This window comes from Salmo salar, chromosome 15, assembly GCF_965601325.2.
Source record: "Salmo salar chromosome 15, fSalSal1, whole genome shotgun sequence".
Classification (NCBI taxonomy): domain Eukaryota; kingdom Metazoa; phylum Chordata; class Actinopteri; order Salmoniformes; family Salmonidae; genus Salmo; species Salmo salar.
Genome location: NC_138305.1, coordinates 26,494,833 through 26,520,056, shown reverse-complemented (window position 1 = coordinate 26,520,056; position 25,224 = coordinate 26,494,833). Strand labels below are relative to the sequence as shown.

The window sequence follows — 25,224 nt, the reverse complement described above, 5'->3', positions numbered from 1 at the left end:
TAAGAATTGGGTTAAAGGGTTAATGTATACATTTTTTTTCTTATATGATTTTGCAGTGAATTAAATTTGTAATCACCATAAACAGACGGCAGATCTTTGTGAATATTGGTCAAAGTGCGCGTCCTCGCGTCAGACATCAGAACTACAAGTGTCCTGATCACATCATGATATCCGTGGATCAGCTGACCCAAAACTGGCCCTCCCTTATTGTGCATTTCTATATTTTCAGGAAGCTTCACCAAATAAGCATGTTTCGATAGTTTTTTAAACATTTTTATAATGGATGAGATTATACAGTTCTTTCTTTCTTTATGGGCTACTCTTTCTATTCTGAAACCTTTCTCAGGAGACGCTGTTTTGTGCAGATTTTAAATAGCTAGCTAGCACAGTCATGACATCGTATGATCTGACATTGTAGAAGTGAGCTATTAGTTAGGTTTTGTCTGCTTTAGACCACCCCTACAGTTTGCAATGTCTTCTATCCTGGATGAATACGAGGACTCGCTGAACAGCAGGCACCCTGTGCAACACAGTAGCCGCCTGTCTGCTGCCAACATCGGCATAACACACTCCGGTACTGGGGCAAGGCTACGGGCCTCTCAATTGGGTTTTGATTATGATAAGGCTAGTTGGGACCATCTATATGGTTGAATCTGTGCACCGAATTACTTTCACGTAGCTAATATAATCATTATCGGTATAATGTTTAGCTAGCTTGATACTGATTTGATCATATGGAATCGATTACGTTGGCAATGATGATGATTGACGTACGTGATTAATGATTTTGTCGTAGGTTTCGTGAATGTGAGACTGGAGGAGGAGAAGCCGATGTTCAACAAACAGAGGATTGATTTCTCACCCCCAGAGAAGATCAACCACTTTGCTGTCTGCAACAATCAGCTATGCATGAGTTTAGGGAAGGACACTCTTCTGAGGTAAGGGACACTTTTATCTGCAACACACCCCCCTCCTAGTGATCCAGCGTTATCATGCTCTTGTGAATAGCCCTGTCACCCACGCCTGCCCATTCCACTCTGTGTAAAACGAGCAGAATGTGTGAAGGGTGCAGTTGGTATCTTGATGTGATTGCTAAATGATGGGATTAAAGGCTAAATGATGGGATTAAGAGTTGATCATGTCAGTCATTCAGGGTGATTATGTATAATTGTGGATTGGTGTAATGATGATATTTCATGTCTTGTTGCACAACTTTTTAAAATATCTTCTGAAATAGCTGTGTGTGTTTTCACATAAGATTGTATACCATATTGGTATCTAAGATAAGTGAATTTGATTTTATAAAGGTGTTTTAAGTTTTCCTCTGTATGTTGTTCCAGGATTGACCTTGCCAAGCCGGACCGGCCCAACCAGGTAGAACTGGGGAGAAAGGAAGACATTAGAGTACACAAGCTCTTCCTGGACCCCACAGGTGAGAACCAGGGAGCTCTTCCTGAAACCCACAGGTGAGAACCAGGGAGCTCTTCCTGGAACCCACAGGTGAGAACCAGGGAGCTCTTCCTGGAACCCACAGGTGAGAACTAGGGAGCTCTTCCTGGAACCCACAGGTGAGAACCAGGGAGCTCTTCCTGAAACCCACAGGTGAGAACTAGGGAGCTCTTCCTGGAACCCACAGGTGAGAACCAGGGAGCTCTTCCTGGAACCCACAGGTGAGAACTAGGGAGCTCTTCCTGGAACCCACAGGTGAGAACCAGGGAGCTCTTCCTGAAACCCACAGGTGAGAACTAGGGAGCTCTTCCTGAAACCCACAGGTGAGAACCAGGGAGCTCTTCCTGAAACCCACAGGTGAGAACCAGGGAGCTCTTCCTGGAACCCACAGGTGAGAACCAGGGAGCTCTTCCTGGAACCCACAGGTGAGAACTAGGGAGCTCTTCCTGGAACCCACAGGTGAGAACTAGGGAGCTCTTCCTGGAACCCACAGGTGAGAACCAGGGAGCTCTTCCTGAAACCCACAGGTGAGAACTAGGGAGCTCTTCCTGGACCCCACAGGTGAGAACCAGGGAGATCTTCCTGGACCCCACAGGTGAGAACCAGGGAGCTCTTCCTGGAACCCACAGGTGAGAACCAGGGAGCTCTTCCTGGAACCCACAGGTGAGAACCAGGGAGCTCTTCCTGAAACCCACAGGTGAGAACTAGGGAGCTCTTCCTGGAACCCACAGGTGAGAACCAGGGAGCTCTTCCTGGACCCCACAGGTGAGAACCAGGGAGCTCTTCCTGGAACCCACAGGTGAGAACTAGGGAGTTCTTCCTGGAACCCACAGGTGAGAACCAGGGAGTTCTTCCTGGAACCCACCGGTGAGAACCAGGGAGCTCTTTCTGGACCCCACAGGGGAGAACCAGGGAGCTCTTCCTGGACCCCACAGGTGAGAACCAGGGAGCTCTTCCTGGAACCCACAGGTGAGAACCAGGGAGCTCTTCCTGGAACCCACAGGTGAGAACCAGGGAGCTCTTCCTGGACCCCACAGGTGAGAACCAGGGAGCTCTTCCTGGACCCCACAGGTGAGAACCAGGGAGCTCTTCCTGGACCCCACAGGTGAGAACCAGGGAGCTCTTCCTGGAACCCACAGGTGAGAACCAGGGAGCTCTTCCTGGACCCCACAGGTGAGAACCTGCACAGTATTCCCAGGCAGTAGCAACAGCGCAACTTTAGATCATTAGAAAGCATTTGCCAAAAGCCACAAAATACACCTGAATGGATGTCTGCAAATACTGTATGTAAATATCAAGAGTCCTCTTACATTTTGTGAACTTTACTTTCCTATTGATCAAACAACCATGAAAAGGTAGTCTCTCTCTCTCTTTTATTTATTTATTTATTTACATATATATATATATATATATATATATATATATAAGATCAACAACTAATGTTAGCCTGAGCGAGATGAGCTAAAATCTAACCAGGGAACAGTTGATAAACCCTCTCAAACTTTTTTTTGTTGTTGCTTGTAGTTGGCCGTCAGAATTTCGCTGATAAAGATGGGTAATAGTAGCCTGCTTGTCCCAACCCACGTTTTGACAACTGAATGGGAAATTGCCTGCCCTCCCATTTGATCAATGCTAAATGCATTTGGTTTACAACTAAGAGATATGCTAACTGGATAACAGTCGTTCAAGTTCAGCACAGCTAGCAAAGTAATATAAACTCAGCAAACAAAGAAACGTCCTCTCACTGTCAACTGCGTTTATTTTCAGCAAACTTAACGTGTAAATATTTGTATGAACATAACAAGAATCAACAATTGAGCCATAAACTGAAAAAGTTCCACAGACATGTGACTAACAGAAACGGAATAATGTGTCCCTGAACAAAAGTAACAGTCAGTATTTGGTGTGGCCACCATCTGCATTAAGTACTGCAGTGCATCTCCTCCTCATGGACATGGGGGGGGAAATCAGCCAGTCACCCACTGGTCCAATGACATGACATCCTCCCAGCTGTTAGCTCGCTAGCTAACGTTAGGCTCCGTGGTTTTAGCTTGCTACATAAATAGATAAGTTAACCTATTAGTCACTGTATGAATGACTTATGGTCATTGCCCTTGCTTGTTTGATTGTATTGACATTCTCAGCCATAGTTACATTTGTCTGTTTTTGTCCAAAATATTGAGTAATTGAAACTGAAACAGTGCATCCCAAAGGGCTGGAGTACCAGGCCAGCTTTGATTTGCAACCTGATAGCAATATTTGTTGGATTACCAAGAAATGTATTAGTGAACATATATACAGTTGAAGTCGTAAGTTTACATACACCTTAGCCAAATACATTTAAACTCAGTTTTCACAATTCCTGACATTTAATCCTAGTTCCTGTCTTAGGTCAGTTAGGATCACCACTTTATTTTAAGAATGTGAAATGTCAGAATAATAGTAGAGAGAATTATTTATTTCAGCTTTTATTTATTTCATCACATTCCCAGTGGGTCAGATATTGACATGCACTCAATTAGTATTTGGTAGCATTGCATTTAAATTGTTTAACTTGGTTCAAACATTTCGGGTAGCCTTCCACAAGCTTCCCACAATAAGTTTGGTGAATTTTGGCCCCTTCCTCCTGACAGAGCTGGTGTAACTGAGTCAGGTTTGTAGGCCTCCTTGCTCGCACACACTTTTTCAGTTCTGTCCACACATTTTCTATAGGATTGCGGTCAGGGTTTTGTGATGGCCACTCCAATACCTTGACTTTGTTGTCCTTAAGCCATTTTGCCACAACTTTGGAAGTATGCTTGGCGTCATTGTCCATTTGGAAGACACATTTGCGACCAAGCTTTAACTTCCTGACTGATGTCTTTAGATGTTGCTTCAATATATCCACATCATTTTCCAGCCTCATGATGCCATCTATTTTGTGAAGTGCACCGGTCCCTTCTGCAGCAAAGCACCCCCACAACATGATGCTGCCATCCCCGTTCTTCACGGTTGGGATGGTGTTCTTCGGCTTGCAAGCCTCCCCCGTTTTCCTCCAAACATAACGATGGTCATTATGGCCAAACAGTTCTATTTTTGTTTCATCAGTCTAGAGGACATTTCTCCAAAAAGTACGATCTTTGTCCCCATGTGCAGTTGCAAACCGTAGTCTGGCTTTTTTTATGGCGGTTTTGGAGCAGTGTCTTCTTCCTTGCTGAGCGGCCTTTCAGGTTATGTCGATATAGGACTCGTTTTACTGTGGATATAAATACTTTTGTACCTGTTTCCTCCAGCATCTTCACAAGGTCCTTTGCTGTTGTTCTGGGATTAATTTGCACTTTTTGCACCAAAGTAAATTAATTTCCAGGAGACAGAACGCGTCTCCTTCCTGAACGGTATGACTGCTGCGTGGACCCATGGTGTTTATACTTGCGTACTATTGTTTGTACAGATGAATGTGGTATCTTCAGGCGTTTGGAAATTGCTCCCAAGGATGAACCAGACTTGTGGAGGTCTACAATTTTCTTCTGAGGTTTTGGCTGGTTTCTTTTGATTTTCCCATGATGTCAAGCAAAGAGGCACTGAGTTTGAAGGTAGGCCTTGAAATACATCCACAGGTACACCTCCAATTGACTCAAATGATGTCAATTAGCCTATCAGAAGCTTCTAAAGCCATGACATAATTTCCTGGAATTTTCCAAGCTGTTTAAAGGCACAGTTAACTTAGTGTATGTAAACTTCTGACCCACTGGAATTGTGATGCAGTGAATTATAAGTGAAATAATCTGTCTGTAAACAATTGTTGGAAAAATGACTTGTGTCATGCACAAAGTAGATATCCTAACTGACTTGCCAAAACTATAGTTTTGTTAACAAGACATTTGTGGAGTGTTTGACAAACGAGTTTTAATGACTCCAACCTAAGTTTATGTAAACTTCTGACTTCAATTGTGTGTGTGTGTATATGTATGTGATATATATATATATTTTATTTATTTATTTATTTATCTACATCAATCTATTCTGCCAACAATTCCTTACTCTACATCATGGAATTTTGAGTAACAAATTACCTCTTTTTAAAGCCTATGAAGTTGGTTGTATCATTAACTGGGATTTTGATATTATCTGATATTATGATTTTCTGTCTGTTTCATATCTGCAAAGTAGTTAAAATGCTGTCAGTTCCACTTTAAATTGACAGTCTGTTGCCCATTTGCCTGTCAGAGTTTTCATAGAGGTTTTTCTCAGGTAAATTTATCACCAAGCTGTTTTTTAAAAATGATTTGTAATTGACGTGAGTAAACATACTAAAGAAGTCATTATGGTTGTTCATCTAAGAACCACAAATGAAGTAAAGAAACGTCTGGACCAATTAAATTACTTTACTCTAACAGGTCTGTTGAAATAGAGGTTATGACGTGACAGTAAACCTACCTGTCTGTCTGTTAAGGTGTCTGTTGAAGTAGAGGTTATGACGTGACAGTAAACCACTGACAGGAAAGAGGGTTTCATATCTGTGTGTTATTGCTGTTTACTACATAGTGTTACATCTCTCAGTACCAGTTGTAACACTGGTCTCCCCTCTCCTTCCCTGCAGGGTCCCACCTGGTGATCTGTCAGTACCAGTTGTAACACTGGTCTCCCCTCTCCTTCCCTGCAGGGTCCCACCTGGTGATCTGTCAGTACCAGTTGTAACACTGGTCTCCCCTCTCCTTCCCTGCACGTCCCACCTGGTGATCTGTCAGTACCAGTTGTAACACTGGTCTCCCCTCTCCTTCCCTGCAGGGTCCCACCTGGTGATCTGTCAGTACCAGTTGTAACACTGGTCTCCCCTCTCCTTCCCTGCACGTCCCACCTGGTGATCTGTCAGTACCAGTTGTAACACTGGTCTCCCCTCTCCTTCCCTGCAGGGTCCCACCTGGTGATTTCTCTCAGTACCAGTGAGTGTCTGTATCTGAACAGGAACACCCAGAAGGTGAGGTCTCTGTCCCGCTGGAGAGGACACCTCATAGAGAGTGTCGGCTGGAACAAGCTAGTGAGGACAGAGACCAACACTGGGCCCATCCTAGTGGGAACCAGCCAGGGAATCATCTTCGAGGCTGAGATCTCTGCTTCAGAGGGAAGCCTGTTTAACACCAACCCCGACCAGTACTTCAAACAGGTCAGTGGTAGGATCTGACTATAAACATATGAGATTATACCGTATCTTCATGTACAGTACCAGTCAAAAGTTTGGACACACCTACTCATTCCAGGGTTTTTTTTTTCTTTCTATTTTCTACATTGTAGAATAATAGTGAAGACATCAGAACTATTAAATAACGCATATGGAATCATGTAGTAATCAAAAAAGTGTTAAACAAATCAAAATATATTTTATATATGAGATTCTTCAAAGTAGCCACTCTTTGCCTTGATGACAGCTTTGCACACTCTTGGCATTCTCTCAACCAGCTTCATGAGGTAGTCACCTGGAATGCATTTCAATTAACAGGTGTGCCTTGTTAAAAGTTAATTTGTGGAATTTCTTTCCTTAATGTGTTTGAGACAATCAGTTGTGTTGTGACAAGGTAGGGGTGGTATACAGAAGATAGCCCTATTTGGTAAAATACCAAGTCCATATCATGGGAAGAACAGCTCAAATAAGCAAAGAGAAACAAGAGTCCATCATTACTGTCAGTCAATCCAGTCGCAAAAAACATCAAGCGCTATGATGAAACTGGCTCTCATGAGGACCGCCACAGGAAAGGAAGACCCAGAGTTACCTCTGCTGCTGAGGATAAGTTCATTTGAAATCGCTCCACAATCACCCGACCTCAACCCAATTGAGATGGTTTGGGATGAGTTGGACCGCAGAGTGAAGGAAAAGCAGCCAACAAGTGCTCAGCATTATGTGGGAAGTCCTTCAAGCAAGACTGTTGGAAAAGCATTCTAGGTGAAGCTGCTTGAGAAAATGCCAAGAGTGTGCAAAGCTGTCATCAAGGCAAAGGGTGGCAACTTTGAAGAATCTCAAATATATTTTGATTTGTTTTACACTTTCTTTTTTTTGGTTACTACGTGATTCCGTATGTGTTATTTCATAGTTTTGATGTCTTCACTATTATTCTACAATGTGCAAAATAGTAAAAAATAAAGAAAAATCCTTGCATGAGTAGGTGTGTACCAACTTTTGACTGGTATTGTATATTCAGAAAATATTCAACAGCCCCCCAAAAATAACAAATGCTGTTAATACTGTATTCTTTTTTATTTTTTTTTGATTGAATTTGAACCAGTGGAAAGCTATGCTAATCAAACCTGTTGAAATTCAAACGAATCAATCCCTGCTGAGATGGTTACATTAATTAATTAATTGGTTACACTCCTTCATGTGAACTTATCCGCAGGCTGAATGCTTTTGTTAACAGCTTTCGCTATCGTGTTTGAAAGTACGTTTGCAAAAAGGAATCCTTTATTATGCTGACTAATGTATGTAATTGAAACACAGGTTCATTCCCTGGAGGAGGACGGGAGGCCTGCTCCAGTATGCTGTATAGAGGTGGAGAGAGGTCCGGAGTCTAAAGTTTTCATCATCGCCACCACCAGGAAGCGTTTGTTCCAGTTCGTAGGTCGTGTGGCGGAGGGATCAGAGCAGCAAGGCTTCAGCTCCATCTTCTCACAGAATCAGGTCTGTTAAAACAACAGGGCCGTGTTGGAAGTTGGACCCTATTCCCTATATAGTCCACTCCTTTAGTCAGAGCCTAGGAGGTACTTTATAACTTGTTATAACCGTATATGAACCCTTTATTATGTCTTGTGACAAGGCTTATAATGTGCTATGTCTACTACTACTACTACTACTACTACTAGGAGCTTCTGCCCAGCTTCCAGGAGTTTCCGTTTAATATGGGCTACAGTGAGATCACCTTCTACACCCCCAAGCTCAGGTCGTGCCCCAAGGCCTTCGCATGGATGATGGGTAACGGAGTTCTCTACGGTCAACTGGACTACGTCAAGCTGGACTCACTGCTCAGTGATGTGCAGGTACTGTTTTTATAATATATTTAGTATACTTTAAGGTTTGATGTGCTGTATTTATCATGTGCTGTAGTGGTAAACTCCCCACAGGTGATATGGGTGTGCTGAAGGTCTATTTGTTACTGGTCTTTAAAAATAATTCTATTGTATTCTAGAAAGTCATACTGCTGCTGCACTTATCATTCTCTCTCTCTCTGTCTGTCTGTCTCTGTCTGTCTCTGTCTGTCTCTTTATTTATTTATTTTATCCCCCCATCAGGTGTGGGACTACACCCCAGACATAGACTTCAGTTTCAACAAGCCCATCTCCATCGTGTTGACTCAGTTTCACTTTCTACTCCTCCTCCCAGACCGCGTCAAAGCGATCTGCACCCTCAACGGACAGGTAGGTGTGCACCAAGCACGCACATAGACGCGACTCTGCCTTTGCTGCTGCTTGCTCTGTGGGGTCCAGGCCGGGTTACTGTGGGGTCCAGGCCGGGTTACTGTGGGGTCCAGGCCGGGCTACTGTGGGGTCCAGGCCGGGCTACTGTGGGGTCCAGGCCGGGCTACTATAAAAGCACTTAAGCTGCGTTCACAAAGGTGGCCCAATTCTGATATTTTTTCCACTAATTGGCCTTTTTGACCAATCACAACGCATCTTTTCACATTATCTCTTTTTCAGAGCTGATTTTATTCTTCAAAAACACGTCAGAATTGGGCTGCCTGTCTAAACTATGATTGAATATTTTACAAATGATCCATCCCAAGAATAAATCACTTTTCTCCCGGGTGACCCGGTATTTCACGGCAAAAGCGTTATAAAGCATTATGTCTGAATTTGATTAGAGCTTTGATCAACATAAATTCTAACCTGATGTTACCCGAGTCTGATATATTAAATACATTTAATTAGCCCTACATTAACCACATTTCATGAGCCCAAACCCCCAAAAAGGCCAAATGATCGTTCCTTTATCCAGTACGTATATGAATTGGCTACAGCACGTTACACACGACAGAAAAACATAAATGATATAGCTAGCTATATGCTCTCTTGGGTAAATAAAAAACATAAATGATATAGCTAGCTATATGCTCTCTTGGGTAAATAAAAAACATAAATGATATAGCTAGCTATGTGCTCTCTTGGGTAAATAAAAAACATAAATGATATAGCTAGCTATATGCTCTCTTGGGTAAATAAAAAACATAAATGATATAGCTAGCTTTATGCTCTCTTGGGTAAATAAAAAACAAATGATATAGCTAGCTATGTGCTCTCTTGGGTAAATAAAAAAAAACATAAATGATATAGCTAGCTATGTGCTCTCTTGGGTAAATAAAAAACATAAATGATATATCTAGCTATATGCTCTCTTGGGTAAATAAATGCAACTAGCTCTAGAAGGCTGATCGTTTTTCTTGCGAACTGTATTTCTTTATTGTATTATACTGTGTTATATGGACTGGAATTACACACGTTGTTCCAAACCACGATGAGGCAGAAGAGAACATGTGATTCTGGTGCAGCACATGCCACCTACAAAGTTACAAGTATAGGCAAGCGGATTTGATTTACATTTTTTAATATAATAGGGTATGTTTGTAAAATGAGTAGGTTGACGCATATTTACCTTTCATAATGTTATTATCCTACCTCCTTTTTTTCTCTCTCTAGTGTTGCTTCATACCTTCCTTGCTTTCAACAAATTTAAATATGTTTCGTTGTCCTTCTCGTCATCGTTCTAATGACATCCTTGAATAATATAGGAGTAGAATTAGATGCAGAAGGTTTTCACTTCTCTTCAGGAAGTAGCCTACCGCCATCGTGCGTTCGCTCTTCTTTCAAACTACCCGTCAGTACTATAGGCTGCTGTATTTAACATTCAGAAAACAAGAGCTTGCGTCCCTCTTTTGAATAGTCTATTGGTATAAGAAATGCAAAAAAAAGAAGAAAATAACTATGTCCAGCAATCTATTTTAGTCTAGCTTTTGGGACTTGCAAGAGCCTTTTTTTTTTTAAGGAGGGGCCCCAGTGGAGCAGGTACTTTGCGTATCAGTTATCAGCATATTATACATAACTCATCATTAATTAGCTAAATATAAGGCTAGTACTGCATTGAATGTATTACCTGAAGGAGGTAGGCTAGGACTTCTAGCCATGTCTCTCTATCTCAGTCTAGAACAGGATGATCTATTCTAGTTGCCATTTGAGTTGATGGAGAGAGAAACTGCGAGGGAGTGCATTGATTTAAAAGCAACGATATTTGACTGATTGGCTGTTTTTTTTTTTTTTTACGCTGCAGCTGCAATTTTAAAATATATATTATCTTTACAATTAAATAAAACAAGGTGATCACCAAAATCCAGATGGAGATGTGTAAATTAGATGTTCGTTTGGTCTTTGTATTATTGTAGCATAGGCTATGCTGCAGTAAATGTAGGCCTACCTGTTACAGACGGGCCGTCTGTCCCCCCACTCTGAGACGGGCCCCACTCTGAGACGGGCCCCACCCTGAGACGGGCTGTCTGTCCCCCACCCTGAGACGGGCTGTCTGTCCCCCACCCTGAGAGGGGTGTCTGTCCCCACCCTGAGCGTTGATTCATCATGCAGGGGCCGTAGAGAAGCTAGATTTGGACACATCATATAATTGAACAGTTCCATTTCAAACCACGCTGTTCATATAAATCATTTTCATTTTATTTACCGGTTTCTCCAGTTATTTCACCCCGGGAAAAAGGAGTGGTTTTGGGTGGTGAATTCTGATACATTTCATTAAAGTGGGTTTCCGCCATTCAACCCTAGTCTAAACACAGTCTTAGTGACAACTGCTGATGTTGGATTTGTCCAAAATGGCACCCTATTCCCTATGTAGTGCAGTTCTTTTGACCCCCTTTATGAATACATTCATTTGATTTATGTATGTCTGTATTGATTGATTTGAATGATGTATGTATTGATTGATTGATGGATGTCTGGATTGATGGATGTCTGGATTGATGGATGGATGTCTGGATTGATGGATGTATTTCTGGATTGATGGATGTATGTCTGGATTGATGGATGTATGTCTGGATTGATGGATGTATGTCTGGGTTGATGGATGTATGTCTGGGTTGATGGATGGATGTCTGGTTTGATGGATGGATGTCTGGGTTGATGGATGGATGTCTGGGTTGATGGATGGATGTCTGGCTTGATGGATGGATGTCTGGCTTGATGGATGGATGTCTGGCTTGATGGATGGATGTCTGGATTGATGTCTGGATGGATGGATGGATGTCTGGATGAATGTATGAATGGATTGATGTATGAATGGATTGATGTATGAATGGATTGATGTATGAATGGATTGATGTATGAATGGATTGATGTATGAATGGATTGATGTATGAATGGATTGATGTATGAATGGATTGATGTATGAATGTCTGGATTGATTGATGTATGAATGTCTGGATTGATTGATGTATTGATGTCTGGATTGATTGATTGATGTCTGTATGGATGTCTGGATTGATTGATGTCTGTATGGATGTCTGGATTGATTGATGTATTGATTGATGGATGGATTGATGTATTGATTGATGGATGGATGTATTGATTGATTGATTGATTGATTGACAGGTGGTGTACGAAGATGTGTTCCCTGATAAGTTCGGCACTCTGAAGAAGATGATCAAGGACCCAGCAGGAGGCCTGGTGTGGATCTACACTGAGAAGGCCGTCTTTAGGTTCGTTTTACTTATTTATTTTTCTTCGTTGTTTTAGTCAACTTAGCACATGCTCCTACTCAGAGAGACTTACAATCAGTGCATTCAACCAGGATCAGTAGAACAACCACATCACAGCTGTCGCTAGTTAAACCCTGTTCAGCCGTTACCTGTGGAATCAGACTAGATCTGCCGTCGCTAGTTAAACCCTGTTCAGCTGTTATCTGTGGAATCAGACTAGATCTGCCGTCGCTAGTTAAACCCTGTTCAGCCGTTATCTGTGGAATCAGACTAGATCTGCCGTTGCTAGTTAAACCCTGTTCAGCCGTTATCTGTGGAATCAGTGCTAGAAACAAAAGACGGGTGAGAGTGTGAAAGACAAGTACAACAATCAGGTTTTTTTTCTCTCTCTCAATCCAGATACCACATCCAGAGAGAAGCCAGGGATGTGTGGCAGATGTACATGAGCATGAACAAGTTTGACCTGGCTAAGGAGTACTGCCGGGACCGGCCAGAGTGCATGGACACGGTCCTGGCTAAGGAGGCAGAACACTGCTTCCAGGACAAACGCTACCTGGAGAGTGCTAAGTGCTACGCTCTGACCCAGAATTACTTTGAGGAGATTGCGTTGAAGTTCATCGAGGCGAAACAGGAAGAAGCTCTGAAAGAGTTCCTTCTGAAGAAACTCAACAACCTGAAGCAGGTAGGATGTTTTTGGTGACTTAGTCGGTCCAAAATGGCACCCTTTGGTTCCTGGTCAAAAGTAGTGCACTATATAGGGAATAGGCTCCCATTTGGGGCAAAGATGTATTTTGTTGTGTGATCTGAGGTAACTTGTAACTAAACTCTTTTGTATAATTTGTTTTTAACTATTTTGTATGGACTGTATTTTTGATCATGTTTACCTCTAAGTTTGATTGATTAATTGGAACAGAGTGAGAAGACCCAGATCACCTTACTGGTCACCTGGCTGACTGAGCTCTACCTGAACCGCCTGGGGCTTCTACAATCAGATGAGGGGAAACATGGGATGTTCCAGGAGACACGTGATGAGTTCCGGAAGTTTCTCACTAGTTCCAAACACAAGGAGTGTCTCTATAACAACCGTACGACCATCTATGACCTGTTGGCTAGCCACGGCAACGTGGACGACATGGTCTACTTCTCTGTCATCATGCAGGTATTTTATGATGCAATTTATCCAGGGTTGGGCTCAATTCTATTTCAATTCTAGTCAATTCAGAAAGTGAACCAAATTTCTCTCTCGCGCTCTCTCCCTCTCTCTCTAATATTATTTAAAACACAATACAACCACATGTGGATAATGCATTTAAAATCGAGGATGACAAAAAAAAAAGTTAGAAAACTTATTTCCATTGGGGTCCTCTTAAATAAATGTCTCTAATCATTAACACACAACAGTATATTGCAGGCTGAAGATTGACCGTCTCAGTGGGCTTGGGATGAGGTTGAGACAGTTTGGACGGAAAAGGCCATGTATGTTCAGTGGAGGGGTCATCGATGGGACAGGCAAGAAGAAGAAACGAAGACAGTCTGAAAAAAACTGTCCCGGAGCTCTTCAACACCTGCTTCTCTGGATGTCCAGTCACTCCATTGGAGCCACTTTTCTGGTGCCGGTCCTTCATTTCCAGGAGTGTAGCACCCACCTGGGTGATGCCACGGCTGCTGAAAAATGCACGAAAAGCCACCACATCTTGGCAGTGGTTAGGAGCATTCCCTGAACAGTCCCCGACCTTCCTCTGCTACCTCTGGACACAGAATGCAGTCCTTGGTGTAATACTTCCAAACAGATTCAACAAAAAGCCACATTATTTGAATCCAAAGAGCCAGCTAGCTAGCTAACAAGTCTAAATACTTTTCATCATGATTCAGCAACTCTGAGAGTCAAGACCGTAGGATATGGTGAACAAACCCTAGAGCAGCCAAAATCACCCCAAAAAGTATTAAAAATGCAACAAAAAAAACCCACTTAAAAAAAGATATGAACAATATTTACAGAGCTCACCTAGGCTACCTTAGAACCAAATTCCAATTCCACATTTTTCTAATTGAAGAGAATTGGAATTTCATTGTATTTCCTGAATTAACTGGAATTGAAATAGAATTGACCCCAAACCTGCTATTCATTCATGGTATTGTATTGTGGTACTTATTGCTGCTCTCTCTTGGTTGTCTCTAACAGCGTTCATTTTGTCAATAACTATGATGTAAATACTCAGCAGTGACCTATTTTTCCGAACTAAAACTATGGCGATAACGAGTCGATATGCCCCGGGGGAAAAAAACGATGAACTATTACAAATGGCTTTTCATTTTAGTCTACAAAAATTTGACAAGACGAGAATTCCACATGAGACTAATGGACATTTAATTTGACATGAAGCTCCTTTTCATGCATGCAGAATATTGGCTTTCTTTCAGCTGCGCCGTCTGATTGAGCTGATCTGCCGGCTCTCCCACACAGCTCCCAGGCGGTCGCTTCAGTCACTCTCCCGCACAGCTCCCAGGCGGTCGCTTCAGTCACTCTCCCGCACAGCTCCCAGGCGGTCGCTTCAGTCACTCTCCCGCACAGCTCCCAGGCGGTCGCTTCAGTCACTCGTCAATCTTTGGAATTGATGTGAATCCAGGACACTGGACTTGTCACTGCCTTCAACTAGAAACTAGTTTACTCTCTCTCTTTCTTTCATGTAGGCTATTTTTGATTTGATCACAAAACAAACTATATTTTCCCATGTGCATTGTAATTCATTAATCTGTGTTCAAATTGTATTGATCACATGCATCGAATACAACTGATGTAGACTTTACTGTGAAATGCTAGCTTATGAAAAATAAAATTGTAACTAACACGAGGAATAAAATACACAAAAATGGAGCTATATACAGGAAGTACCAGTACCAGATCAATGTGGAGCTATATACAGGGAGTACCAGATCAATGTAGAGCTATATACAGGGAGTACCAGTACCAGATCAATGTGGAGCTATATACAGGGAGTACCAGATCAATGTGGAGCTATATACAGGGAGTACCAGATCAATGTGGATCTATATACAGGGAGTACCAGATCAATGTGGAGCTATATACAGGGAGTACCAGTACCAGATCAATGTGGAGCTATATACAGGGAGTACCAGATCAATGTGGAGCTATATACAGGGAGTACCAGATCAATGTGGAGCTATATACAGGGAGTACCAGTACCAGATCAATGTGGAGCTATATACAGGGAGTACCAGATCAATGTGGAGCTATATACAGGGAGTACCAGATCAATGTGGAGCTATATACAGGGAGTACCAGATCAATGTGGAGCTATATACAGGGAGTACCAGATCAATGTGGAGCTATATACAGGGAGTACCAGATCAATGTGGAGCTATATACAGGGAGTACCAGTACCAGATCAATGTGGAGCTATATACAGGGAGTACCAGTACCAGATCAATGTGGAGCTATATACAGGGAGTACCAGTACCAGATCAATGTGGAGCTATATACAGGGAGTACCAGTACCAGATCAATGTGGTGCTATATACAGGGAGTACCAGTACCAGATCAATGTGGAGCTATATACAGGGAGTACCAGTACCAGATCAATGTGGAGCTATATACAGGGAGTACGAGTACCAGATCAATGTGGAGCTATATACAGGGAGTACCAGTACCAGATCAATGTGGAGCTATATACAGGAAGTACCAGATCAATGTGGAGCTATATACAGGGAGTACCAGTACCAGATCAATGTGGAGCTATATACAGGGAGTACCAGATCAATGAGGAGCTATATACAGGGAGTACCAGATCAATGTGGAGCTATATACAGGGAGTACCAGATCAATGTGGAGCTATATACAGGGAGTACCAGTACCAGATCAATGTGGAGCTATATACAGGGAGTACCAGTACCTGATCAATGTGCAGAGATGTATTTGAGGTGTATATACACTACATGACCAAAAGTATGAGGACACCTGCTCGTCTATCTCTTTCCATAATCATGGGCGTTAACATGGAGTTGGTCCCCCCTTTGCTGCTATAGCAGCCTCCACTCTTCTGGGAAGGCTTTATACTAGATGTTGGAACATTGCTGTGGGGACTTGTTTCCATTCAGCCACAAGAGCATTAGTGAGGTCGGGCACCGATGTTGTGCGATTAGGCCTGGCTCGCAGTCGGCATTCCAATTCATCCCAAAGGTGTTAGATGGGATTGAGGTCAGGGCTCTGTGCAGGCCAGTCAAGTTCTTCCACACCGATCTCAACAAACCATTTCTGTATGGACCTCGCTTTGTACACGGGGGCATTGTCATGCTGAAACAGGAAAGCTCCTTCCCCAAACTGTTGCCACAAAGTTGGAAGCACAGAATCGTCTAGAATGTCATTGTATGCTGTAGCATTAAGATTTCCCTTCACTGGAACTAAGTGGCCTAGCCCGAACCATGAAAAACTCAGACCAGTATTCCTCCTCCACCAAACCTTACAGTTGGCACTATGCATCCTGGTCTTTGCCAAATCCAGATTCATCCGTCGGACTGCCCCAGATGGTGAAGCGTGATTCATCACTCCATAGAACGCGTTTCCACTGCTTCAGAGTCCAATGGTGGCAAGCTTTACACCACTCCAGCCGACGCTTGGCATTGCTCATGGTGATCTTAGGCTTGTGTACAGCTTTTGGCAAACTCCAAGCGGGCTGTCATCTGCCTTTTTACTGAGGACTGGCTTCTGTCTCGCCTCCACCATAAAGGCCTGATTGGTGGAGTGCTGCAGAGATGGTTGTTCTTCTGGAAGGTTCTCCCATCTCCTCAGAGGAACTCTAGAACTCTGTCAGAGTGACCATTTGGGTTCTTGGTCACTTCCCTTGCCAAGGCCCTTCTCCGATTGCTCAGTTTGGCCGGGTGGCCAGTTCTAGGAAGAGTCTTGGTGGTTCCAAACTTCTTCCATTTAAGAATGATGGAGGCCACTGTGTTCTTGGGGACCATCAATGCTGTAGAAATGTTTTGGTACCCTTGACCAGATCTGTGCCTTGACACAATTCTGTCTCGGAGCTCTACGACAATTCCTTCGACATGGTTTGGTTTTTGCTCTGACATGTACTGTCAACCTTATATAGATAGGTGTGTGCCTTTCCAAATCATGTCCAATCAATTGAATTTACTCCAAGTTGTAGAAACATCTCAAGGATGATGAATGGAAACAGGATGCACCTGAGCTCAGTTTCAAGTCTCATAGCAAAAGGTCTTTAATTTTTACTAAATGTGCAAAGATTTGTGTGTAGAATGAGGAATTTTGTTTATTTAATACATTTTAGAATAATGTTGTAACGTAACAAAATGTGAGGAAAAAATCCAGGGGTCTGAATACTTTCCGAAAGCACTTTGTATGTGTGTTGCCACTCTTGCGCCGCGGAACGCAAATGTGAGTTGTGGTTGCTATTTTCCTATGGATAAAATGAATGGTATTTGTTGAATATTAGGAGTACAGTATTATTTCTTGCATTTTTGTCCAGCTCAAATTCTCATTTTTTTTCAAGGAAGGCACTGTTATATTCCCTCCTTGACGGTTATGATGGGGAGAAAAACAGAGGTGTAAAATTTTGAACCTGTAGCCAAAGCTTTATAGCCTGTATGGTTAATTATGGTTGGCATTGGTTACAATCTGCCACAATATCAATGTTACCAGCTAAGGGATAGTAGGCCTAGTTGGACAAGGCTATCTGAATGTGCACATGATGGAAGTTAGAGGTAACCTCAATATTCATTATTAGATCACTAATATGGCTGTGACTAAAACTAGACAAATTATCCATAGTTTTATGTCGACTGATGATAACTAAAACTAACAAAGGATGAAATTACAAAAATTTGACCTAAAAACTAAGTTTTTTTTTTAAGACTCAAACTAAATCTAAACTAGGCGCTCAAATTAACACCGGCCTTCTAATGTTACGGACATTTTATGCCACTTTATTTCCTGTTTTGTATAAAGTATGTCTTTTATCTGTTGCTGTTTTGACATTTTCTGTGATTTTAAGAAAGATATGGATTCTATCTTCTCTCTCTAGGACTATGAGAGGGTGATCTCCCACCACTGTCAGCATGATGACTATAGCGCCGCCCTGGAGGTGCTCTCTAAGCACTGCGACGAGAAGCTTTTCTATAAGTTCTCCCCCATCCTCATGCAACACATACCTAAGAATGTGATACAATGATTTTTAACCGCTTGCATTGAAATGTTTTGTTGTTGTTGTTGTTATTATTATTATCGTCTTTGTGCGTTCAAGTACAATGCAATTCAGTTTCACATGCCAAACAATACCATACTTTATATTCCATTTTCATGGAAAATCATGGCATGTAAAGTGCAGATTTGTTTATTCGTGAATAATTAATTGAAATTGAATTAATTAATGAACAATAAATATACCTTTTTTAATAACCATAAAAGGTGGTGGATGCCTGGATCCAGATGGGTAGCAGACTGGAGCCTAAGAAGCTGATCCCAGCCCTGGTCAACTACAGTCAGATGGGTTCAACACAACAGATCAACGAGACCATCCGTTACATGGAGTTCTGTGTCTACCAGCTCGCTGTGACAGAAGAGGCCATACACAACTACCTGCTGTCCCTCTACGCCATGTACAAACCTGATAGTCTCTTGTGGTATTTGGAACAGGTAGGTTCAAGGCTGTGAACGTTCCAAATGGCACCCTGTTTCCTATATATAGCACCTTACTTTTCACCAAGGACACGCAGACCAAACGTCTTGATAATTGTGGAATTGACTTTTTTTTGGTCTAATGACGTGTTTAAATTTTATTCTAGTTTACTCTTTTTTATTTATTAATTAATTAATTTATTGAATATTGGAAACGTACAATATACTTGCAGTGAAGCCATTCAATAACTACATCATACCAGTCATCCAACAGATTCCCATTCAGAGCGACACACAGAAACATCCATAATGACGTGTTTAGATTTTATTCTAGTTTACTCTTAAGTGTCCTTGGGTATCTTGAATGTAAATCAAATATAATATTAGTTTATTTGTATTATTATTATTTTTTATTACTATTATTATTATTAACACACAAACATATATTATTAATAAATCAAATGTGTTGTTATTATTGACAGGCTGGGACCCACTTGTCAGACATCCGCTATGATTTAAAGTATGCTCTGAGGCTGTGTGCTGAACATGGTTACCTCCAGGCCTGTGTTCTGGTCTATAAGATCATGGAGCTGTATGAGGAAGCTGTCGATCTGGCCCTACAAGTGAGTGTCTTGGCTAATGTTTTGATGACTATGTAGCTAAAACTGTTGATCATTTGATATTAACAGGATATTGCAAGATAAGAATGTGCGAATAGTGGGCTACACCATCAATATATACAGACATTATCTCAATATATACAGACATTATCTCAATATGTACAGACATTATGTCAACATATGCACATACATTATCTCAATATACATGCATACATTATCTCAATATACACTACCGTTCCAAAGTTTGGGGTCACTTAGAAATCTCCTTGTTTTTGAAAGAAAATCACATTTTTTGTCCATTTAAAATAACATCAAATTGATCAGAAATACAGTGTAGACATTGTTAACAACATTGTTGTTCAGTCTATGATTTGATATTTGATAGAGCAGTCTGACTTAGCGATGGTAGGCAGCAGCAGGCTCGTAACCATTCATTCAAACAGCACCTTCGTGCGTTTTGCCAGCAGCTCTTCGCAATTATTCAAGCATATCAACTCCCAAGATTAGGCTGGTGTAACCGATGTGAAATGGCTAGCTAGTTTGCGGGTGCGCGCTAATAGCGTTTCAAACGTCACTCGCTCTGAGACTTGGAGTAGTTGTTCCCCTTGCTCTACATGGGTAACGCTGCTTCGAGGGTGGCTGTTGTCAATGTGTTCCTGGTTCGAGCCCAAGGAGGGGCGAGGAGAGGGACGGAAGCTATACTGTTACACTGGCAATACTAAAGTGCCTATATGTAACGGCTGTCGTAGAAAGGGGACCAAAGCGCAGCGTGTTGATTGCTCATGATGAATATTTATTTTAACTCGGAACACTAAAGAAAAAATAACAAAGAGAAAACGAAAGCGCACAGTTCTGTCAGGTACAGAAAACTAAACAGAAGACAACTACCCACAAACACAGGTGGGAAAAGGCTGCCTAAGTATGATTCCTAATCAGAGACCACGATAGACAGCTGCCTCTGATTAGGAACCATACTCGGCCCAAAACAAAGAAATACAAAACATAGAATGCCCACCCCATACCCTGACCTAACAAAATAGAGAAATAACCCGTCTCTCTCAGGTCAGGGCGTGACACTATAAGAACATCCAATAGTCAAAGGTATATGAAATACAAATCGTATAGAGAGAAATAGTCCTATAATTCCTATAATAACTACAACCTAAAACTTCTTACCTGGGAATATTGAAGACTCATGTTAAAAGGAACCACCAGCTTTCATATGTTCTCATGTTCTGAGCAAGGAACTTAAACGTTAGCTTTTTTACATGGCACATATTGCACTTTTACTTTCTTCTCTAACACTTTGTTTTTGCATTATTTAAACCAAATTGAACATGTTTCATTATTTATTTGAGGCTAAATTGATAGTATTTATGTATTATATTAAGTTAAAATAAGTGTTCATTCAGTATTGCTGTAATTGTCATTATTACAAATACATTTGTAAAAAAATCGGCCGATTTAATCGGTATCGGCTTTTTGTAAGGCCCCCAATAATCGGTATCAGCGTTGAAAAATCATAATCGGTCGACCTCTAGTGTGGACCATGATAGATCCTGAGTGATGTGGACACTGAGGAACTTGAAGCTCTCGATCCGCTCCACTACAGCCCCGTCGACGTGAATGGGGGTGTGCTCTGCCCACCGTTTCCTGTAGTCCACGGTCAGTTCCTTTGTCTTACTGACGTTGAGGGAGAGGTTGTTGTTGTTCTGGCACCACACTGCTAGGTATCTGACCACCTCCCTATAGGCTGTCTCATCATCGTCGGTCATCAGGCCTACCACCGCCATGTCGTCAGCAAACTTAATGATGGTGTTGGAGTCGTGTTTGGCCACGCAGTCATGGGTGAACATGGAGTACAGGAGGGGACTAAGCACGCACCCCTGAGGGGCCCCTGTGTTGAGGATCAGCATGGCAGATGTTGTTGCCTACCCTTACCACCTGGCGGCGGCCCGTCAGGAAGTTCAGGTTCCAGTTGCAGAGGAAGGTGTTTAGTCCCAGGGTTCTTAGCTTAGTGAATAGCTTTGTAGGCACTATGGTGTTGAACGCTGAGCTGTAGTCAATGAACAGCATTGTCACAAAGGTGTTGCTCTTGTCCAGGTGGGAAAGGGCAGTGTGGATCTGTTGGGGTGGTGAATTGGACTGTGTCTATGGTGTCTGGAATGATGATGTTGATCTGAGCCATGACCAGCCTTTCAAAGAATTCCATTGCTACAGATGTGAGTGCTACAGGGCGAAAGTCATTTAGACAGGTTACCTTGGCGTTCTTGGGGACAGGGACTATGGTGGTCTGCTTGAAACATATAGGATTTACAGACTGGGTCAGGGAGAGATTGAAAACATCAGTGAAGACACTTGCCAGCTGGTCAGCTCATGCTCTGAGAATGTGTCCTGGTAATCCGTCTGGCCCCGCGGCCTTGTGAATGTTAACCTGTTGAAAGGTCTTACTCACATCTGCTACAGAGAGTGTGATCACACAGTCATCTGGGACAGCTGGTGCTCTCATGCATGGTTCAGTGTTGCTTGCCTCGAAGCCAGCATAGAAGGCATTTTGCTCATCTGGTAGGCTCGCTTCACTGGGCAGCTCGTGGTTTCCATTTGTAATCCGTGATAGTATGCAAGCCCTGCCACATTCAACGACCGTCAGAGCCGGTGTAGTAGGATTCGATCTGAGTTCTCGATTCACGCTTTGCCTGTTTGATGGTTTGTCGTAGAGCGTAGCGGGATTTCTTATAAGCATCTGGATTAGTGTCCCGCTCCTTGAAAACCGTTCCTCAAGCGGCTGGTGCTTCTCCTGTGCTGTTTCTCCTTCCAGGTGGATGTGGACTTGGCCAAGACGTGTGCTGACCTGCCTGAGGATGATGAGGAGTTGAGGAAGAAGTTGTGGCTGAAGATCGCCCGTCACGTGGTGCAAGAGGAGAAGGATGTGAAGAAGGCCATGAACTGTCTGTCCAGCTGTAACCTGCTCAAGATCGAAGACATACTGCCCTTCTTCCCAGACTTCGTCACCATAGACCACTTTAAGGTAATACTGTCATCAAATATTTAGGATCTAAACAAACAAACACACAAACATATGAGACAGTATTTACCTTGGAGCTTGAACTTTTGGGGACTATTCTATTGTTTCCATTGTACCAGCCAAACCAAATGTTTTTAAGTATGTAATCTTGGCACCTGACCCAAATCTCAGCTTCTAGTAAGTATTTGACATGTATTTGTTTTTATGTCCCTCCACACCACCCCCCCCCCCTCTCCCTCCCTGCAGGAGGCTATCTGCAGCTCTTTAGAGGAATACAACCAGCATATAGACGAGCTGAAGCAGGAGATGGAAGAGGCGACGGAGAGCGCCAAGCGGATCAGAGAGGACATCCAGGAGATGAGGAACAAGTACGGGGTGGTGGAGAGCCAGGAGAAATGTGCTGCCTGTGACTTCCCCCTCCTCAACAGACCCTTCTATCTATTCCTCTGTGGACACATGTTCCATTACGACTGCCTTTTCCAAGAGGTCAGTATGCAAACCAATTTAATTTGACCTTTGACCCGATTTCAAGAACAGTTAGCTTACGATATATACCAGTAGGTTAGTAGCACATCCTTTTTTCTCTTGAACTTTGACCCGATTTAAATAATAGTTAGCCAACAATGTATTGCAGCAAACAGAGGGTCATTGGGTCATTACTGTATATCTATTTGTAAATGATGTACACTACATACACAATGAAAAAGGCTTGGAGGAGGATATCCCCAAAAATGTATCTTCTTCCCCCAGGAGATTCAGTAGTTCAATAGCGGTTTTTATTTTTTTATTTTTTTATTCACTAGTTATCTTGTATGGAGCTCACATACTGTAACAGTGGGTCTTTTCCTTAGGTGAGCCCTCACCTGTCCACCTACAAGCAGACTAAACTAGATGAGATGCAGAAGAAGCTGGCTGCCGCCACTCAGACCTCCAAGTCCCGCCACCGCCCCGCCCCAAAGGAGGAGGAGGGGGGCGACACTGACACCAGCCTGGGGAAAGGAAGCGCCGGGGTCAGCCGAGAGCAGATCAAGTCCGACATCGATGACATCATCGCCTGCGAGTGTGTGTACTGCGGCGAGCTGATGATCAAGTCGATCGACAAGCCGTTTATTGAGCCACAGAAGTACGAGGAGGAAAAGTCCAGCTGGCTCTGAAATGGATGGTTGGGACCCGCCTGAAACTGGACAGGATTGAGGTGGCTCTCTGAATGGAACGGGTCTGAAATGGACTTGAGCTGCCATTTTCTGAAAATGACAGGTGAAATGAAGTGGGACTGTAACTGGTCTGAAATGGGCTGTCTGAACTCTTGAGTGAAATTGACTTGTCTATTTCAGAAATGTCTGAAATGATGACTGAAATGCGCAACAGCTGTCTGAAATGGAATGGAATATCTCTCTGTGGTAATGGGAAGTGTAGCCACCGCTGCACAATGCCTGGTGATGGATAGACACAGGAGAGGGGAAGGAATGAGGGATCTCCTTTGTAACATCAAATCAAAAGTTATTTGTCACATGCGCCGAAGACAACAGGTGTTGACCTTACAGTGAAATGCTTACTGACAAGCCCTTAACCAACAATGCAGTTTTAAGAAAATACCAACAACAATAAAAGTAAGAGATAAGAATAACAAATAATTAAAGAGCAGCAGTAAATAACAATAGCGGGGCTATATACAGGGTATTACGGTACAGAGTCAATGTGGAGGCTATATACAGGGGGTACCGGTACAGAGTCAATGTGGAGGCTATATACAGGGGGTACCGGTACAAAGTCAATGTGGAAGCTATATACAGGGTGTTACGGTACAGAGTCAATGTGGAGGCTATATACAGGGGGTACCGGTACAGAGTCAATGTGGAGGCTATATACAGGAGGGTACCGGTACAGAGTCAATGTGGAGGCTATATACAGGGGGTACCGGTACAGAGTCAACGTGGAGGATATATACAGGGAGTACTGGTACAGAGTCAATGTGGAGGCTATATACAGGGAGTACCGGTACAGAGTCAATGTGGAGGCTATATACAGGGGTACCGGTACAGAGTCAATGTGGAGGCTATATACAGGGGGTACCGATACAGAGTCAACGTGGAGGATATATACAGGGGGTACCGGTACAGAGTCAATGTGGAGGCTATATACAGGGGATACCGGTACAGAGTCAACGTGGAGGATATATACAGGGGGTACCGGTACAGAGTCATTTTTCTGCTAAGCTTCAGACTGTGCTGAGGCTTTGTTAGTCTCTCACATACATTTCTTAATCAGACGTTACGACAGTAGAACAGTTTACCGTCTTTACACTCAAATCTGTCTGAATTAACAAAACAACTCTGAAATTGTCTCTGAAATTAGATTTTATAAATTCAGATGTATTAATCTCAACTGGTATTAGCTAATTCCACTGGCTAGTGATATGAAGAGTACTACAGAATGAATGCGATGAATTACTCATGTTGTTGTTATTTGTGTCACTTGTGGCGTCATGACAACTTCCTTCACCCCTGTTTCTATTGGCTGGCAGTGTATTCTGTTGTGACTCTATCAGGTCAATTTAACCACACTTTGCTATGGTTTGCTAAATGCACTTATGAAAATTAAACAAATGTTTCAAATGAGTCTTTTGAATTGTTATATTTCAAGTGTTTGAATGTTATGAATTCCTCGGATGGAGTGAGAGACCTATCTGAAAGTCAAAAATATGAACATTTTTAAATTTGGATTTTATTCTGGGGATTGAGTGAGACGCCTTCCCCTCAT

At 42.5% G+C, this 25,224-nt stretch overlaps 1 protein-coding gene across 1 annotated transcript; it reads left to right on the top strand.

Annotated features, from left to right (window-relative positions):
- Positions 1 to 189: 189 nt before the first annotated feature.
- LOC106571062 (vacuolar protein sorting-associated protein 18 homolog) lies at positions 190 to 25,082 on the top strand. The gene is made up of 16 exons (XM_045695548.2): positions 190 to 574; positions 797 to 938; positions 1,341 to 1,432; positions 6,342 to 6,592; positions 7,919 to 8,098; positions 8,281 to 8,454; positions 8,707 to 8,832; positions 12,058 to 12,164; positions 12,564 to 12,846; positions 13,078 to 13,323; positions 18,227 to 18,361; positions 18,610 to 18,837; positions 19,302 to 19,442; positions 22,258 to 22,467; positions 22,711 to 22,950; positions 23,316 to 25,082. The coding sequence occupies exons 1-16, from the start codon at positions 472 to 474 to the stop codon at positions 23,616 to 23,618; spliced, it is 2,961 nt and encodes a 986-aa protein (XP_045551504.1). The 5' UTR covers positions 190 to 471; the 3' UTR covers positions 23,619 to 25,082.
- The last annotated feature ends 142 nt before the right edge of the window (positions 25,083 to 25,224 follow it).

Coding starts and splice junctions, on each gene's coding strand:
- LOC106571062 (XM_045695548.2), top strand. CDS start 472: ATGTCTTCTATCCTGGATGAATACGAGGACTCGCTGAACAGCAGGCAC. Junction 8,099..8,280: donor CCATCTTCTCACAGAATCAG/GTCTGTTAAAAC, acceptor TACTACTACTAG/GAGCTTCTGCCCAGCTTCCA. Junction 12,165..12,563: donor ACTGAGAAGGCCGTCTTTAG/GTTCGTTTTACT, acceptor CTCTCAATCCAG/ATACCACATCCAGAGAGAAG.